This window comes from Poecilia latipinna, unplaced genomic scaffold, assembly GCF_001443285.1.
Source record: "Poecilia latipinna isolate Pla-1442-1.1 unplaced genomic scaffold, P_latipinna-1.0 Scaffold3107, whole genome shotgun sequence".
Taxonomy (NCBI): domain Eukaryota; kingdom Metazoa; phylum Chordata; class Actinopteri; order Cyprinodontiformes; family Poeciliidae; genus Poecilia; species Poecilia latipinna.
Window position 1 is genome coordinate 25,257 of NW_015115723.1, and position 18,789 is coordinate 44,045.

An 18,789-nucleotide genomic window follows, 5' to 3' on the forward strand; every position below is an offset into this window, starting at 1 on the left:
AAAATTTGATGTGTTTTTCAGTGGAAATTTGCTCCTCAATGGCCTTAACATGCCGTTGAACCATTTTCCACACTTCAAGCATTTCAGTGGGACTTTAACATCTGATACAAGCATCTGCTGCAGAGCTGCAAAGGAAAAAGTCAGGAAGCAAACAACGCACTTTAATAGTTGCACCTTTTATTATAAAAAATATGTACAAAGATGCTACAATGTTTTTTTGATATAAAAATGCATACATTTTACAAAGATAATTACGTCTTTGAAGTTCTAGCTCCTATTCAGACTAGAGTGACATCCTTCAGGAGTGTTGTGGTAAGGTATTCAGCGTGTTGTAATACTGTATTTTAATCAATACATTTCATTTGCCTGAGTTCATGTTTTATTCACCATAAGAAGCAATTTGGGAAGAAAAAAAAAAAGAAAAAAGAAAAAACGGTTTTTGTTTTTCTACAGATTTAGAGAAAGAACTGTTTGCATAATGGAATTTAAGGACATTTGAGTAGTTATATGGTCATTATGAAACATATGACAGAGCTGCATAGTAACTTTATTATTAACCCGGTTATTATTGTTTTTTTTTTGTTTTTTTACCAATAGTCATAAAAATTAGGAATAAATAGGTACTGCATTTAAAACCGGGAAAATAAATTTTTTTCCTCGATAAATACAATTTCACCAGGCCTGGTGGTTGAATTGATACGTCAATGTGGCATGTCTGTACCTAGATAAAATAAATACAATAAATAAACAATAAATTAGATGGGTTAACACAGAGGATTCCTCATTTGTAGCAACAAATGAGGAAAAAAAAGAAAAAGAAAATATGGCTTCTTGATGCAGTTTTCCCCCAGATGCTTTAGGAAAAAGAGAGAGAGAGGAAAAAAAAGCTGCTTCTTACCATTATTGGGTCTGTATTAAAAGCGCAGCAGCCAAACTACTTCATTTGTCACTTGGATACTGTAAACTGAAAAGAAAAAAAAAAAAAAAAACTCCTGAGCCACGTCTGGTTTGGTGGCTGGAAGTGAGTTCCTGCTCTGTGGTGAAGCTTCAGCAGAAATGAAAGAGCGGCGTGTCGACAGTCCACGGGAAGACACCGTCTCCAGTCCGGCTACATTAAAACCTTTAAAAACCGCTTGGGACAGAAAATAAGGATATCAAATGATGCTCGCAAAATCCCCCCTCCCACACCCACCCCCTGACCAATCCCAGCAAGCCGTATAATGCAAAAAAATATATTTCTATATACACATACGTACATTTACATATAATCCATTCATAACTGCTCAAATCTCTAGGAAAATATGCATTGATTCATAGATTTGGATTTACAATTTGTTCTGTTTCGGTGCATGTAGTGTGGCGAGTTGTTCCTTGGTCCATGTAACAATAAATAGAGCTGGACGTAAAAAAAGGCAAGAGTCGGACCAGAAGGAGCTAGAACGAGACGGAAACGACAGGACGTCAGAATGCATCGCGGTGTAGGTAATTATCTTTGCCTTCTCACAGACAGTCGCAGGTTTTGGACATTTCTTAACCCTCCCGCGGTCTTAGCACGATGCACAAGAGGATGTTGGCGGTTGGAGAGAGGGGAAGGGAAAGGGAAAAAAGATTTAAAAAAAAAAAAAAAACTCTCAAAAGCGCACAGGGGTCAGTGTGACCCCCACGCGTGACAATGTAAAAAAAGCTTGTGGCATCCAAATGACCCAGTTTCTTAAGACCGCGGGAGGGTTTGACAAAGCGGGACGCTAACTTTGCGCCCTGGTCATGTAAAAACCCAAAAGTCATTCACACCTCTACAGTCTGAAAGCGGACCATCTCCATGATTACCCCCCACCCCCTCGCTCCCCACCTTGTTCCCAAAACCTGGAAGGATCTGTAACATCACCACCAACACGCACGTTGTGCTGTGCATAGTCTGGGATTGCTTTCAGGAGCCCACGATGATCTCCATGATGTGGTCCAGTTCGTTGAGGTCGGACCTGCAGGTGGCGCTGGAGCTCAGCGCCGTCGGCCCGTGAGAGGACAGGCTCTCCAGCAGGTCGTAAGGCCCCATTTTGGGGGTGCTCTGCATGCCCGTAAGCACCGTGTCCAGGTCGTAGTAGGACGGGTCCACGTCAGAGAACAGCTCCTCCAGTGCCGGGTCGGGGGGCGGCGCCGGGTGCTTGATCTCAAAAGTCCCGAAGACCTGCTCCCCTGTCCTGGAGTCCGCTCTCAGGTGGTGCCGCTCGGCGTCCTCGCCTTCCGACGCGCACTCCTCGCTGTCCTCCTCCTCGTCCTCGTCGCAGTCGGCGTCCTCCTCGTCGTCCTCCCAGCAGGGCCCCATCCCGAATGGCCCCGCCAGGTAGGATGCCGAGGACAGCTGAGGTGAGACGGGCGACAGGGACGACATGGCAACCTCCGCCTCGGCGTCCCCGTCCATCACCACCTCCTCCGAGTGGTAGCCCTCCTCCAGCCCGGACACGGAGAAGGGTTTGGGGCTCTGGCCGGCCTGTGCCGCCGCCGCCGCCGCCTCAGTCTGTCTGCACAGCACCTCGGTGGCCACCAGGCGGTCGGCGGGGCACTGAGCGGCCGCCAGGGCCTGGGTCATGATCTGCCAGGTGCCGTCCTGGGTCATCTCCTCCTGGATCTGCCGTACTGTGTTGGCGATGAGCACCGAGCGGCACAGGTTGGGCTCCACAAGCATGTGGCAGAGCTGCAGCTTGATCAGTGACATGTCAAGCAGCGACTGCCGCTGCAGGCTGTAGGATGACGACAGTGTCCTGGCTGCGGCGGGGGACGGGGCTGGGGCGGCTGAGGGGCCCTGATCACCGCCACCGCCGCCACCACACACCGCCTCCTCTCCTGAGTCGGAGAACTTGCGCTTGGTGCCCTTCGGGAACATGATGTCTCACTGCTGCGGGAAGGGAGGGAAGAAAACGCAGAGTGAGAACTACTGACAGGAACTCATTAGGGACAAATTCACAACCACAAAGTGTTTCAGAGTTGCACTAGCTAATATAAGTGAGGAGAAAACTGTGCTTTGAAAAAAAAATAGTCACACCTCTTGACTTTTTCACACTTTATCATGTTACTGTCATAAACTTCAGAGTTTTAGTGGGATTTACTGGGAGCAGAATGGAACTGAACTGAAAACAATGCAGAAAAGTTTAAAAACTATGCATTTGTATTCAGCACCACCAGTCAATACTTTCCCTCCAAATATAGCTGCAATTCTTTTGTGGTTCGTCTCAAACAACTTTGAACATCTAGACGAGGGATGCACGACATCAACCCCAGATTCATCGTATCTGAGGTTCATGCTAATTTATTCTACGGTATCTCTAACTCTATCTGCCGATATTAACCATTTAAAATATTTGTATTGGACCAATAAATAAATCTGGGCCGATATTAACGACCGATATTTAATTCCATTTGTTGCCGTCTGTGTCTGGAGGGGTGATGGAGGTTGGTGATGTCGCATTTGCTTGGTCGTGTGAAAGCGATAGTGATGCAGCAAAGGATTGTGGGGAGTAAGTGGTGAAGTCAGCACTGTGGTTGTTTTTTTTTTTCAAGGTGTCAAAATGGTAGTGAAGTCTAAATCTAAAGTGTAAATATCAGTTATCGGGTCTAACGGCAGTATTGATATCGGATACTGATATCGGCACAGACTGGATATCATCACATCCCTGATCTAGAGATCAAAGTTCTCGTCATTCCTTCTTCACAAAGTAGTCTCACCTCCGTCAGACTGATTCATGAGCAAATTTTAACTCAAATTTTCAAACATTTTTTTCTTTAAATTTTGGTGTGGACTTTGACTAGGCCATTCTAAATCATGTATATACTTCAATCCATTACACTGTAACTCGCTATGTTTACAGTTGTCCAGTCTCAAACTTTTCGCATTAGACTTTCCTCCAAGATTACCTTATATTATATTATCAATCTTAATATAAGTTAAGCTATTTTAACTACTTCAGGTTCCATGAGAACATTAAAGGACGTCATTATAGTACAACTGTTCTACTAAATGTCACTGGTGAACTGAAGTGTCCATTTTGATAATGGAGTCACTTTTTGTGTTTGACAGCTTGTAGCAATAATTGTGGGGGGGGGGAAAACATCACACATTCTTGCAATAGTTGTGATAAAAGTTGAAAATCTAACACTACATCCCACCCTGAACACATTGCTTCTGCTGTGAAACATAGTGGTGACAGAGTAATGAAGAGGGGACGATTTTCTTTAGCGCAGGGGAGACTGGTCAGAAAGAAAACCCTGTTAAAGGGGCGGTGTTATGCATTTTTCAGGCATATAGTGACGCATAGTGGCTTTTTTCCAGCACATCCCAAATGTTACTTTCAACTGTTATGAAAATTATATATATATATATATATAAACTTGACTTAAAAGAAATATGACTTCGTATCTTGATGCCTTGAAATTGGGCCTCTGTCCCTTTAAGAAGCTCCTGTTCTTTCTGACACTTCAGGAAGTCATCACAACATGGCTTCTCCATTATGCTGCTTACAGCCGTTCTTAGGGAGAGAAGTAGTTCATCTACCAAACTCTAGAGCTATGGGTAAAAAGGTGGAGCTTTGTATTCAGGCTCCCCAAACGGTTGCCGTGGGAGATTCAAGAATTCCTCAAACACACATGAAAGAATCAAAGCAACATACTAGGTATGTTTTGATGAGGGAATAATAATAAAACATGATGTAAAGCCCAAAGACTGTCAATTTTACATAACACCAATCCTTTAAGACTGCATAAATCTTGAAACTGGAGTAGATTTTCATTTGGAAAACACTATTATTTTCATCCTACTTTACAATTTTGCCCTACTTTGCCTTGCTCTTTCACATTAAATCCCAATAAAACACTTTAAAACGGGAAAAACCTGTAAAATTCAAGGGGTGTGATTACTTTCATGAGGTACTGCAAGTGTCATGTAATTACTCAAATTAGTGACAAATGTAATGAGGTTAGAGTGGTGTAGTAATATCTGTGTGGACAGGAAGAAATCTGCTTAAAGCAGTTGTGACATTACAAATAACCAGCAAAAAAAAAAAAAAAAGAAGCTGCAACTCTGAACTACAGTGATAAGTAAATGGTTGGGTTTGGGATTTCCTTAAAAGTTTGCTATACCTTTCCTGTTGAGAGGCACAGGCAATAGCAATGCAGCTCGGTCCCAGCTGCAGCGCTTCAAGTACTTTTGTACGTGCGACAAGCAGCTTTTGTTCAGCACCATTTCTGCCCATTTTAGGCCAGTCTGAAGCAAGACTCCTGCTGGGCGGAACAACCACACTTTTAACAGACCGCTGAGCCACCGAAAATAGCATGGTTACCGACTAAATGCGGACGCTGCATCAAAATAAGCACAGACTACAGAGAGCTTTGTCAGTAAACACAAACAGCACTCAGGTTACAAGTATCAGTGAAATGATACTGGTTCACATGGCAACCTGTGATCAAGAAAAAAAAAAGTATATATCTGCTGATCAATACGGTGCATCAAATCAGTAAAATGACAGAACATGAAAAATAAAGACATTTGTAATTTATTGTATAACACACCACTGTGACTCAGTGATATTTACAAGGGAATCAGATTTCCAGGCCTACACACGCAAAGACTTTAAAACTAGTAGAACAAGATTTTCACTTTCTCTTCACTGAGGAGGGGGTGGAAAGGGAGAGAGAGATAGAGGGAGAGAAAGAGAGAGAGAGAAAGAAAAAAGTCAACTTCCTTGTTGAAATACCACTTCAACATTTCTTTACAAGAGGAAATCAACACTGTCCAATAATAATTTAAAAAAAAAAAAAAGCCATCTGACATGATGGAATCAAACAGAAGGCTGAGCGCTGAGCTGCATTTTAGTTTTCCAGACTGAAAAACAGTGTCCAGCCGCGTCTCCTCTGTAAAAACCTGTGGGTAGGGCATTTAGGTCAATGAAGCCACTTGTGCTAATGTTCCATTCTTGATGTTTTTTTATGGTCATTTAATTAAAAAAAAAAGTAACATATTTCTGAGTAAAATCGCATGTTATAGAAAAAGAACAGCAGATGAACTTTCTTTGGAAAGCAAAGTGAAACTAAAACGCTCTACAAACACTCTCATGGTAACAGTCACAACTCTGTGCCAGGCGGCACGCTCTTTCTTCCTTTAAATGTAAATTATAGGATGCCACGATTCTGCTATTAAGCAAACACCTCAAATTAAAACAATATACAAGAAAATATGGAATTAGAGCCTAATTTCTTCTCACAAACCACAAACTTTCACTCTAATTACACCAATAAAATGGATACACACAGTATGAAAAACAATATCACTGTGTTACACTGATCAGGTGAGTGAGCCAAATCAGCAATATTTCAAGTTATAATTAGAGATGCACCCAAAAATCAGCTGGTGACTATAGCACTTTTTTTTTAGCTTTTCTGTAGTCAATAGGTTATTTTCCAGTCAAAAACTCAAAAAATCTTTTTTCCCCCCTCCAAATCAGTGTCCTCAACATACCTAAGCACAACCAGTTTGCACTAACAACCAGCCCCGTTTAGTCCACTTTAATCAAACTCCAGTCCGTGAGCCTAGAAAGCCTGGTTTGTTTGGGGAGGTGTGAATGAGTGATCGACCTCTGATGCAGACCAAAAAAATGCTAACTTTGGTCCGCCTAAAAGCTTAGGTCTCGGTTTGGTTGAAGTGAAGTCTGGTGCGGTTTGAATGCATATGTGAACGCCAAGCAGACCGGAGAACACTCCACACGTGCTATAGCACAGGGCTTTCTGGGTAAATACAACGGAAACAAACAGAAGAAAGGGCTTACATTTTTGTTTACATTTCACGAAGAAGGAAGTTGCGCTCCTTGTCTTCTTTAGAGGTTTTCATATTTGTTTCCTTCAATGGTTCGTGGTGCAGCGCCACCACAGGTGAGGAGGTGAACAGATTTTTCAAAGATTTGATTCGTTTGACGCAGTGAACAGCAGCAGCTGAAAATGTAACAAATGCTGCAGTTTCGGTTCCCAATAAAACTAAGTCTACCGGACTGTAGAGTGGACACACTTACTCTGGGAAAAGAATGCCAATATTAGTTATTCTCAATATTAGTGAAGCACTCAAAAACTAAATAAGGAGTAAAGATGTAAAAGGATTCAGAAACAATTATTTTTTGTCTGTCACCTGCGTTTTACATTTAGTAATGCCAACCACAATATGGCAACGAACATAAGATGCTAAAGTATGCCTGAAGTATTAACTCAAAATCTCTCTCACTCTCTCACACACACACAGTGGGATGTCACTGCTGCTGCCGATATAAATAATTAATGCTGGCACATGGCAAGAAGGTACAGCTCTTAAAGAGAACTACACAAAGCTTTAAAAAAAAACAATCAGAATTCAGCCACAGCTCTGTGATTGGTGCATCTCTAGTTATAATCTATTTACATCAATGGCTCCAACATACACAGAAAAGCCTTTTGAGTCCTTCCTTGCCTAAAATGATATTTCCTGGCAATAGACAAGATTAGGATAAAAGTCATTTAAAAAGATAACCAGAGAGCTAAAACACAAACAGTGAGAAAATAATCATAGATGTGTTAGCAAAATATGGCAACAATGTGTGTGAGAAATAAAACAGAAATCAAAGACAGCCAGGAAGTCACGTTGCTAAAGTTGCCACGACTCTTAAAATGCACTTCCGGTGGTTTGTACCACATTAAATCAGCCCCACATGTATTACTGTTAAAACTCTCTCAGCTATCAGTTCCTATTGCTGACACTACCTGGGTAACTGACAACAATTAAATCCCTCCAACTAACTAAATTTGACTTTTTGATATATTTTGGATTTTTATCTGTATAATTCTAAAATGGTCCTAATGCCAAAGCAACTCAATAAAAATTGCTCTCGCTTTTCATAAAGGTTCCATAAATATTACATTGTGTTGTAAAGGAACCCGTTTAAAAAAGTCTAGATTCTTAATATCAAAAAGTTTAGTTTAGCAACAAAAGCAAATTGAAACAGATGCTAACTTAGTGCTAGCACAGGCTAACTGTTAGCTAGGCACAGTACTTTTGGAGTCTTTACTCATGCATAGTCAGTAAGAGTGTGATGTCAGCAAGATGGATGATGTCTTTATTATTCATGTCTTTCACACAACTACCATAATCAGAGCTACTTCCTGTCTTACTTCAAAATAAGAGTCCCAACTCTCAGGGGGTGAAGTTTAAGGCACCGACTTTGAAACTGGGGGGTTCTGATAATAGCTTTGATTAAGACAGCAACTAGATTGCACTTTGCGCTAGACTGCATTTGAATATCACAAGATGACATGGTAGAAGACATACATATAGCCTTATTTAAGGCTATATGTATGTTCTAATACAACAAATTCAGAAAAAATATAAAATACTCATTCAATTTTGTTTTCTGCACCCCCGACTGCAAACCAAAAATGATAAAAAATTTGACCAGCCAACACAGGTGTTTTAATGCCGATTTTCTCTATTTTTAATTAGAGCTAAATTGTTAGAGAAATTAAAATGTTTTTTCAATGTAAAATATTAAACTGAACATAGGGTATTTGTTTTTTAATTGTTTTTTTAATTGAAATTATAACCTTTATTCAAATCGGACTTTGGTACACTCAAAGCAGTTTTAACTAATTTGTTAGACTTAGTTAAACAAATTAACTAAGTTTGTACCACTTTTAGTACAACTCAGAATGGACTACATTTTACAGTATTTTATTTCGATCAAAAACAAAATACTTAAATCTCAGAGCCTTCATTACATTAAACTAGAAAAACCCTTTAAGTTCTGGAGCTATAATGATTTACACCTCCCATTCAGGGCTACTTTAATTTTAATTAAATACTGATTGCTAATTTTAGCAAATCATTTTGTTTTTTAAAACATTTAGTTGATTATTTTGGCTCAAATGAAAAACGTTTGGACTCTGGTGTCTTGGCAGCAACATTTATGGTGTCCAAACTCTTTTATGGTATTTAAATTTGCAGTTCATTAAGAGGATTCTACCATTGAGGATACTGAAAGCAAGACTGGTAAAGACACTTCCAGACAAACTTATTATGTTAAATATATTTCACGGACAAAGAAAAACCACACAGCAATTGCACATATTAGTTTTTTTAATCTCTACCTCTGTTACATTGAATAGGCTCCACTTCAAATGCCTAATTTGGGTGGCTGAGATCAAGATAATTAACATGACAATTTCATTAACATTTATTTTAGTACCATCTTCATACAAGTGATTTATATACAACTGAGGTTACTTCACGAAAGATTTTAACTGTTTAACCCTAAAATGGAGACTTGTATCGCACTCTCGCTGTATCCGGAACTTCTTTGAACAACACATATAGCGCTTGATTTTGATAATAGCAGGTCACTGATGCTTGGATTTGTTACCAACAGCATTATACGGCTTAGAATGTAAACACTAAAGTGTTTGTCGTCTACTGCTTTGGGGCCAAACAAAATACAGCCTCGCTTTACGTCAATGGCTCCTCGCCCGGCCCATCCCCCACCTCACTCTGAAAAACCAGCACTTTCGTATACCGCTGTATCGCTTGAATAAACGAGATTTTGAATACGGCAGCTAAAGTGCTTTCTCATTTCCCTGTTGTCGTTGTTGTTTTCTTAACGAATAACCGAATAAAAGCCAGTAGAGGTTAATATAAGAACATTTGAGAGCTGCTGGCCGTGACTGCCGCATGCTTTGTCTTTCCAGCATCAGAGCCACCGAGCGACAATGAGGCCATTTTGCGCTGGGAGCTAACAGCCGGCTAGCTAGCCTACGGTTCTGAACCGGGCTCACGGAGTGCTTCCAAGCTAACTGTTCGCTCACATTGTAAACAAGTTATCTACACGGAGTTGTGAAATTCTTGGCTTACGCCTAGTTTCATTTCGCAAATAAACGCTCCAAAGCACAACGCTAGGAAGCGGAAAGCTAATGAGCTAAAAGCGCCCACCCACCCATCCTCCTCGGTCCTTCCTCCTTTCTGGCCGAAAACAAGAGTTTTCGCCGCGACTGGGCTGTAAAGTTCCTAAAAAATAACAGCCGTTCACCCCAGTGCCTGCTTAAAAACACCGCTGCCGGTGGTTGGGTAGCCGTACTCACCTCGTGTTTGTGTTATTTTATTCCCGTCTCGGTCATAGGATCGACGGCAGAGAAAGCGGAGATCAGGTTCAGATGAGATCATTCATGCCACGGCTTCAAAAACTGAAGTACCTCCGTCCTGCTGCTGCTGCTGCTGCGGAGCGGACGGCAGGAGGGAGAGAAAGGAGGGGGAGGGGAGCCGACAAAAGCCAGCCATATGCCTGGGATTCCTCTCTAATGATTTCTCCCTGCTTTTCTCCTCGACTGACGCTTTTAACAAACAATCGAAAGCCGACTGTTATTTTTTTGTTTTGTGTAGTGTAGTGTAGTGTTTAAAGCCATGTATTGAATCATTTTAGTTGTCTTTGCTCATTTGAATCAGTTTCCACTGCGATTGTAACCACTTAACATTTAGAAAACATTAGTGAAGAACCGTACATATATCATGTAGTGATAAGTTACAAAATATTCTTCCCGGTAAACGTATTCACACCCCCGATGTTTTCTACATTCCATCATAACTATGAGTACAAAATAGTAAGTAATTTTTAAATGAAAAAGAAAAGCACTAGATTATCCCTTTTGTAATCATTGAAAACATGAAACATGGGTATGCATTTATTTTCATACCCCTATATTCTGATACCACTAAATGATTCCAGTTTATTCAATTGCTTTCAGAAGCAGTTCACCACTTTGGTCGCATGGAGCACTGTTCACCTCATCAAACTCAATTGAAAGAAAAGTACAACAAATCTATAAAATATGACTTCAAAGAAATTTGGCTTGTCGCTTACTGCCTTGAAATTGGATCTGTTTCTTTAATAATTCCTGTTCTTTCTGAAGCTCCGCCTTCAGGAAGTCATCACTACATCTCTCCTCTTTTAGCCCTTTAACAACGTTTTTACCAGTGAGAAGTAGCTAGTAGGAGGTGTTTGCTAATTGCCGCTGGCTAGTCTGAAGGAGCTGAATGATGTGCAGGGGATGGCTGCTCTGTAAGGCGGAGGCTTGGAAACTGCAGCTCCGAGCTGCACCACGAAGGTGTTGCCAGGTTCAACCAGCTGAATGGAGATTCAAGGCAACACTCCAGTTATTTTTTTTGAAGAGGAAATATCATTATAACATGATGTAAAGCTCAAAAAGTCAATTTCACATAATACTGCGGGTTTAAAAAAAACAACAAAAAACATCTGTTACAAATAGTCTAGGTTCAGCTCATTGTCTTTATTAAAATAAACCCTTAAAAATACAGTTTTGCAAGAAATACTTAAATACAAAAATTATACAAATCAATATAGTTATTCACTATTTACATTGTGCTGAACACTTTGAGGTATAGAACAAACTTCAAAGAAGGATCTTTGAACGATTAAACATGCAGATGTGTATCTCTAACAAGTCAAAACACAGCATCATGAAATAACAATTTGTTTGCAATATGTTAATTCAACCCTACAAGCAGATCAAACATCACTCTGCTTTTCTGATGCCCAACTCTCCATTTCAGCCTGTGCTGCTTTATTGGAATAGCAACAATATTTGACCTTTCTTGACTAATTAAAAAATAAATAAATAAATAAAAACACTAGGAGTGACCTAGTGCTGTTATGTCAATCTCAGATCTCAGAGCGTGGGCGGGGACTCCGCACCTGAGTCCACAGCCGGTCTTCTGCTTCTCAGAGCGCTCCTATAGACTAGCGGCAGCAGCAGCGCTCAGCAAACACCTGGTGGAACTGAGCTCCTCATAGAACTACTTCTCAGAGCAACGCTCCTAAGAGAGGGTTGTAAATGACATAATGGAGGAAGATTGTTGTGATGACCTGCTGACGGCAGAGTGTCAGAAAGAGCCGGAGCTGCTTAAAGAGACAGGGGTCAATTTCAAGGTGTTAAAATGCAAAGTCCAATTTATTTTAAGTTATGCTCAACATATACTGCATTTTTATAGGCAAGTAAAGGTGACATAGTTACTTGATTGTGGACTAAAACGGTACCATTTGCCTGGAAAATATATAATATCACATTTTTAACATAAGTTTTTATGAGTTAAAATGCTCTCTGTCATTCATGACGTGTGAACAGGCAGACACCTTATGAAAACAGATTTTCTATTAGAAAGAATGAATAATGTTTATAAATCAGCTTCCAGTAAGGAGGAAGCTACTCAAGAAACATTCATGGGTAGCTTCTGGCAATTAAAATCACGTCCTAACAGAAAATTAATCTCGCTCCCACTTCCCCCCACCCCCCACATACAGAAAAAGTATAAAACTGGATATAAGAAACCAGAGTGCTAATATCCAAAGTCTTACATTCCCGAAGCAAAATTACCGCTCATAAACACAACTTCCGGTAGTGTGTGTGTAGAGGAAGGAGGGGAACATTTTTTACCTCTTTCTACAAAGTTCCGTTTCGAGCATTTTCTATGTTCGGAGAATAAACGCAGGAGCACCGCCAGAGGTTTCTAGAAGCAGCAGCGTGCAGCGGACATTCACCGGCTGACTGACAGACAGCGAGACCTCCTGTTTAAGGCTTCGCCACGCTTTCAAAATTCTATTATAATTATTATTTATCTGTACACATGGCGAAGTGGGGAGAAGGAGACCCTCGCTGGATCGTTGAGGAGAGAGCCGATGCGACGAATGTCAACAATTGGCACTGGTGAGACAACATGAAAGGGTACTTACTGCCAGTTAGCTTTAAGCTGATGCTAACCGCACGCTTCGAGGTGGTTTTTCCTCCCAAACCGCAATTGTATCACATTCTTATAGTCAGGATAGATTGTTAGTCCCGTAATTAACTAAAGCAAAACGTTCTAGTTAGCAGTAAAGCTTTTGCTAATGTTGTTCAAGTTAGCGTCACATGTAGCTACCGAGGCTTTCCATTAGCTGTTCAGCAAAGCTAAAGCTGTGTCTGTTTCAGTTACATTCAGTATGCTATGTAGCTACGGAGCCAGTTTGACCATTTTGGTTATGCCCATAATGTAACTCCAGACTGCAATGTGACCATAAATTCTCCACAGTTTGTGGAAAATATGACTTTTTTTTACCCCCCTTTTATTATTTCGAAGAAAAATCTGATGTATCCCACAGCTTACCCTCACTTTTGATCTTCGAATAGATAATTACCTTTCATCTGTTAGTGAAATCCCTTGCAGTGATTTATCTCTGTGGAGAACCACATTGTTGTTTTTATGAACCAGTTCAGTTTTATTGCATTTGAAAATCAATACATCAATTAATGCTCTTAGATTTTCCTAGTCAGTAGCTCACAAATTTTGTGTTAGCAAAAATTTCTGAAGTACAAACTATTTTATCTAAAACAAATCATAAAATGAATTTTACATGATGCCAAGATCACGCTTGTAGTTTTAAATTTAAAAGTTACATTTTTAATTTCCTTTGCCCCAATCTACACTAAATTGTGACAAGCTGTGACTCCAAAATCTCATAAAATTGTTTAATATATTGCCCTAAAATGTTCAACAGGTGATCTTAGAATGATCTCCCCTTTTGCAGCTAAAATAAATATCAGCTAATAGACTCGTAATAGTCAATTTATTCAGGTAAAAGATCATATTTGTTACTGTGAAATATATTTCTGCTATCAACGGCAGTCAAACTGATGTGAATTCCAAGTTCTCGGGTGCGAAAATGTTCAGAGGTCAAGAGAAAAGATTTTAACCCTCTAATCATTACAGATTGTCAGTCTGCTCAACATGGTGTCTCTTTTTTTTTTTAAAATCTTCAGGACTGAAAGAGATGCAACAAACTGGTCTTCAGATAAGCTGAAGTCTCTGTTGCTCGGGCTGAGCGTGGAGGATGACGAGGGAGCGTGTGAAGTGACGGAAGTCAGCAAGTTGGAAGGAGAGGCCTCGATTAACAACCGCAAAGGGAAACTTATTTTCTTCTATGAATGGAACCTAAAAGCGACCTGGACTGGTGAGTGGAAAGCAGGGTTTGAACTGAGAATGACACGCAGCTTCGCCGTTTGTCGACTTAAAGTGACATGAATCATCCTTTGTCCTTTGCTATTCTGTCGAAAATAAAAATAAAACATTTCAGTCTCCTTAAGGAATAAGAAGAGCTTTTTATGTTGCATGTATTTTTAAAAAATTAAAAGTTTTGCCTCTTGATGCATCACAAAGTAGATTTTATTTTCTACCCATCCCTAGTGGTCACATGTTTAATAATTTTCATTCAGCTCTTTTTCAAGACTCCTTTCTTTTCCCCTGTAATCACATGTGAAACTGTATTTTAACAGAAACTTTACAAAATGACCAACTCATGAACGAACTCTGTGATTTACAAAGATTGAAGAACATTTTTTAGACTTACACTGGCTGACCAGTAGGTGGCAGTGTCTGTAGTGATGGCAGCGCTTTGGACTCATTTTGTGTGGCCCTGACCAACAGCTCAAGAATAGTTAAAAGTTAGCTTTTCCCCTTAGCAAATAGTTCAGATGCAGAATTAGACTTTTCTTTAGGGAGTGGAGGAGTTTACTATAAAAATCGACATCTTACAATTATTTTAGTAATCGATTATTCTGATGATTATTTGAATAACCTGATTTTTTAAAAAGGCACATTTTATATGCAAAAACGTATATTTTGTACAGTTTTGGAGTAATCACTGCTCTTTTTTTAAGCAAATTAACTTTTTTAAGTTTGTATACTTTTTTAAGTTATTACTTACTAAAGTAATTTTTTGATTATTTCAGTAATCAATTAATTATGATTAATTCAGGTAATCGTGATTAATCATGATTAATCCAAGTAATTGTGATTATCATGATTAAAATAGTTAATTGTGATTAATCAGAAAAGTTGTTTCACCACCTGTCTTCTTACAAGGAAAATGTTATCCACAACATTATTAGTCATGTTGTTTTTTTTGTTCATTTCATTTGAAGCAGTTCCACAAACATCCAAAAAAATTCAAGTCAATTTTTCACTCAAAAACTGACTTGAATTTGATGGGGGGGGTTTTTTTGTTTGTTTTTTTTTTTACAGGAAAGTCAAAAACCGGAGTAAAATACAAAGGTTCAATCGAAGTTCCAAACTTGTCTGATGAGAATGACATGGAGGATCTGGATGTAAGTCAGATAGTTGATTTAATGATCCTGACTGCGTGGTGGTGGTGGAGCGACGCACTGAATCATGTCCCTGTGATCCGCTTCCTCAGATCTCCATCTCGCTGAACAAGGACGAGCCTGACACGCCCCTGGTCCACCTGATGAAAACTAAAGGAGCAGAGAAAATCCGGGAGGCTCTGGGGAGTTATGTGGGCTTTTTGAAAACAGGTCTGTAAAGATCAGGGTAAACCATTCCCGACCCGAGTAGAACTTAAAACTAGCGATTTAATAAACACCAATGCTTTGGCTCTTTCAATAATTAAAAATAAAAAACTGTGTTGTTTTATTATTATTAATCTATTGTTTATAAAATTGCAGAATTCACGCAAGGGATGATCCTGCCTACCGCTAACGGCGTGGCCAAGCCTCAGTCAGCTTCTCAGTCCAAAGCCAAGCAGGACAAAACTCAGGTCTGTGTTTAAAGACGGCTGGATAAAACCCGGCGTTCGTGTCAAGTCTCGACGTAGAGCTAGACTGATTAGAGTGCTGTGTTTTTTCAGGTTTCCTCAGGCAGTAGCACGGCAGCTCCCATCAACACTGGTGTCAAAATCCCCACCTGTAAATTCACCATCAGAGACACGTTTCTCACCTCACCAGCTGAACTCTACAGAGTCTTTCTCAACCAGGAGGTGAGTCTGTCCTGCTGCTTCCGATCCGGTTACCAAATTAGGCTCCGCGTCCATTTTCTCACCTGCAAATTCTCGCCTGCTTATTCTGTCTTATCTGACAAAGTTTTAGGCCTCATCCACACAAGAATGTTTTTTGTTTTTGTTTGTTTTTTTGCCTCCCCATAAAGTAGGAATATTTTAAAGCGCTGTCTAGTATCAGTAACAATATGTATTTAAGTGTGAGATACTGGTGCAGAGTTGGCAAATAAATTTGTAATTCAACACATTAATATCTATCTTTAAAAATAAAAAAATAAAATAAAAGTTTTAAGTCAATTCACCACCATTCTTCTGTATCGGATTGGTATCAGCTGATACTAAACCTCAGATATTGGCATCGGAATTGAAAAAAGTGAATCGGCACATCCCTAAACAAAATGTCTGTTAAATTTTTGAGAGAAAAAAAACCATCCCGAATTTTTGGACAGCAGAAATGCTTAGTTTCTGGAAACACTGACGTATTAGCCCAACCTGCCTTAAGAGGAATATTGAATCTAAACAAAACAATGTGTTCATATTACAATCAAACAAATGTGCATTACAAGTTGAAGTTGTAGAGTAGATTTACTTAAAGGGAGAAAATTAAAGCGTATAGAAAAAAACGATCAATTTAAAAGAAAAGTAAAATTCAGCATATGTTAAAAAAAAAAAAAAGCAGTCTTCCAACATACATACATTAGGCTACATGCATGTCGCGTATGTAACCTAAATTACTGTATTTTCCACAAATTGTATTTCTCAGAGGAAGGAACATGAGTTTTACTTCATCCTGATCCTTTGAGCAGCTTGTTTTTCTTTTGTCAAATTTTTATCTTTATTTTTGCTCAAATAAAATAAAGAAATAAAGCGACTTATAACTGCAAATGTGTCACATTCAACAATGGTGTTCAAGTTAGCGTCACATGCCTTCAGCAGTTGCAAGAAGTTCTCCAGAAGACTCCACTCAGTTTTTGTTCACCATCTGTTTTTTTTTTGTTTTTTCTTTGAGTCTACTGGTCATTTTGTGTGAAGGCTTTAGGCACATGTTCCATTCTTCTTGTTTAGTGCCACTAACAGGTGTGCGGGAGTTAAAAAGAAAAAATAATAATTTTGAGCCATTTTGGGTGTTTCTGTGTGAAAGAAAACATTTCTGAAAACGGTCCTGTGTGAACACGAGAGTTTTTGAAAACACCAATCCGTTTTAGGGAAGGAAAAAAAGAAAGAAAAAAAACAACGTTCCCGTCTGTGTTAGTGGACCATCTTGGTGGACAATAATTTTTTTTGTTAATCCATCTAGCTTGAGGCCATGATGTCACAGTGTGGTATCTTTGGGTGTGCAGATGGTCCAGGCGTTCACACGCAGTCCTGCGACAGTGGACGGAGAGAGGGGTGGAAAGTTTCGCCTGCTAGAAGGAAACGTCTTTGGGGAATTCACAGAGCTGGTGAGGACGACGTTTCCAAGAACTATAATGAAAACTTCACTGAAAACTCCTGTTTTATTTGAGGTATAATGTACAACACATGTAGAAAATGGTTGAAGGCTAACAACAACAAATCCTCTCGTCATCAGGTACCCGATGAGAAAATAGTAATGAAATGGAGGTTTAACAACTGGCCCTGTGGTAGGTTCTTTATATTTTATATTATTTTTTATGTTACAGAGAAGAACAGCTTATACACAGTCATGATTGACAGAGTTAAGATCCTCCCCTTGACTCTGATTGGTTGTTTTAGAGCTCAATTTTTTTTTTTTTTCTTTTATCAGATTCTGTCACAGCAACAGTTTTTAATATTTTTTTCCACAAATATTAAAAAAAAAACATTGCATATAAAAATGTACTCCCTATGCAGAAGGTCTACTCAATATTTTTTTATTATTATTTTGTGGGGGTTTGAAAAATGAAAATTTTCCCACATTGTGAAGATTTTAATCACATTCCAGGTTTTTCTGTCAAATGCATATATATATATATTTTTTTTTATTATTTATTTATTTTTTAATTTTGGAAACTGATTGCCTCTCTGCACCACAGAGCACTACGCCACCATCACCCTGATGTTCCTGGACCGGAGCAATGAGACGGAGCTGAAGGTGGAGTACCGAGGCGTCCCCAACAGCGAAGAGGAACAGACGAAAGGCGGCTGGAAGAGATACTACTTTGAAGCTATCAAACAGACTTTTGGCTATGGAGCACGACTTTTCTGAAGAAGCTGTACTGTAGTTTTTTTTTTTTTTTTCTCCCCTCGCCCCTCCAGCCCTCTTTTTTTTTCCTTTTTTTGACACAGAACAGCTTTACACTCGTAGGACGAGTTCATGAAACAAACAACTCCGTCACTGTACGTGTAAAAAAAATTTTTAATCGCTGGAAATATTTAATTTTTGATTTGTTTTTGTTTTTTTCCCCCATTGCTGTTCGGCTCGGTTCTTGAAAAGAGCGCAGGCAGACCGTGCCTTCCGGGACCGAATAGAAAACGTGTCGGACGAAAGAGGAATCCGGTGAACCACTTCCAATTGGCATCTGCTTCGGTTCGCGAAGAAGCCAAAACACTTGAAAAACTGTTTATTTTGTATGCATTTTATCCATTTTGAGTCATTGTAGTAAAGTTGATTTGAACTAAGATGCATGTCTCATTTTAAAAATGTTGTTGGGGAGGGGTATGAGCTCAGACGGTGTGTATTACAACCTCATCTGGTGAGATTGTGTTCATGTACATTACAGGACCAGCATCAGTGAGACTTGAAACTGGAAGATTAAAACTGTTTGTCAGCATCAGTTTTTTTTTTTTCCAGAAAAAAAAAGCCTGTGAAACTGCGTATGTTTGACCATATATGGCTTCAAAAATGTAAATATACAGTAAAAAATGCTCTAAGAACAGAATTCCTCTATTTATTCTTCAC

The 18,789-nt window shown here is 39.4% G+C and overlaps 2 protein-coding genes across 6 annotated transcripts; one reads left to right on the forward strand and one right to left on the reverse strand.

Annotated features, from left to right (window-relative positions):
* Positions 1–906: 906 nt before the first annotated feature.
* On the reverse strand, positions 907–12,377 carry cdca4 (cell division cycle associated 4). 5 transcript variants are annotated; one of them, XM_015022798.1, is made up of 2 exons: positions 12,367–12,377; positions 907–4,591 (listed from the first exon to the last, which is right to left on the reverse strand). In XM_015022798.1, the coding sequence occupies exon 2, from the start codon at positions 2,879–2,881 to the stop codon at positions 1,928–1,930; it is 954 nt and encodes a 317-aa protein (XP_014878284.1). In that variant the 5' UTR covers positions 2,882–4,591; positions 12,367–12,377; the 3' UTR covers positions 907–1,927. The 5 variants fall into 5 exon arrangements, with proteins under 5 accessions (XP_014878284.1, XP_014878286.1, XP_014878283.1 ...); XM_015022800.1 differs by lacking the exon at positions 12,367–12,377 and adding an exon at positions 10,135–10,388 and having other exon boundaries at positions 907–2,890; XM_015022797.1 differs by lacking the exon at positions 12,367–12,377 and adding an exon at positions 10,135–10,387 and having other exon boundaries at positions 907–5,268.
* Positions 12,378–12,495: 118 nt separating this feature from the next.
* On the forward strand, positions 12,496–18,766 carry LOC106940148 (activator of 90 kDa heat shock protein ATPase homolog 1-like). The gene is made up of 9 exons (XM_015022795.1): positions 12,496–12,771; positions 13,861–14,051; positions 15,122–15,204; positions 15,294–15,411; positions 15,562–15,653; positions 15,744–15,872; positions 17,231–17,332; positions 17,461–17,512; positions 17,924–18,766. Exons 1-9 carry the CDS (start codon positions 12,692–12,694, stop codon positions 18,094–18,096), a joined length of 1,020 nt encoding a protein of 339 aa, XP_014878281.1. The 5' UTR covers positions 12,496–12,691; the 3' UTR covers positions 18,097–18,766.
* The last annotated feature ends 23 nt before the right edge of the window (positions 18,767–18,789 follow it).

Coding starts and splice junctions, on each gene's coding strand:
- cdca4 (XM_015022798.1), bottom strand. CDS start 2,881: ATGTTCCCGAAGGGCACCAAGCGCAAGTTCTCCGACTCAGGAGAGGAG.
- LOC106940148 (XM_015022795.1), top strand. CDS start 12,692: ATGGCGAAGTGGGGAGAAGGAGACCCTCGCTGGATCGTTGAGGAGAGA. Junction 12,772..13,860: donor AATGTCAACAATTGGCACTG/GTGAGACAACAT, acceptor TAAAATCTTCAG/GACTGAAAGAGATGCAACAA. Junction 17,333..17,460: donor TTGGGGAATTCACAGAGCTG/GTGAGGACGACG, acceptor TCTCGTCATCAG/GTACCCGATGAGAAAATAGT.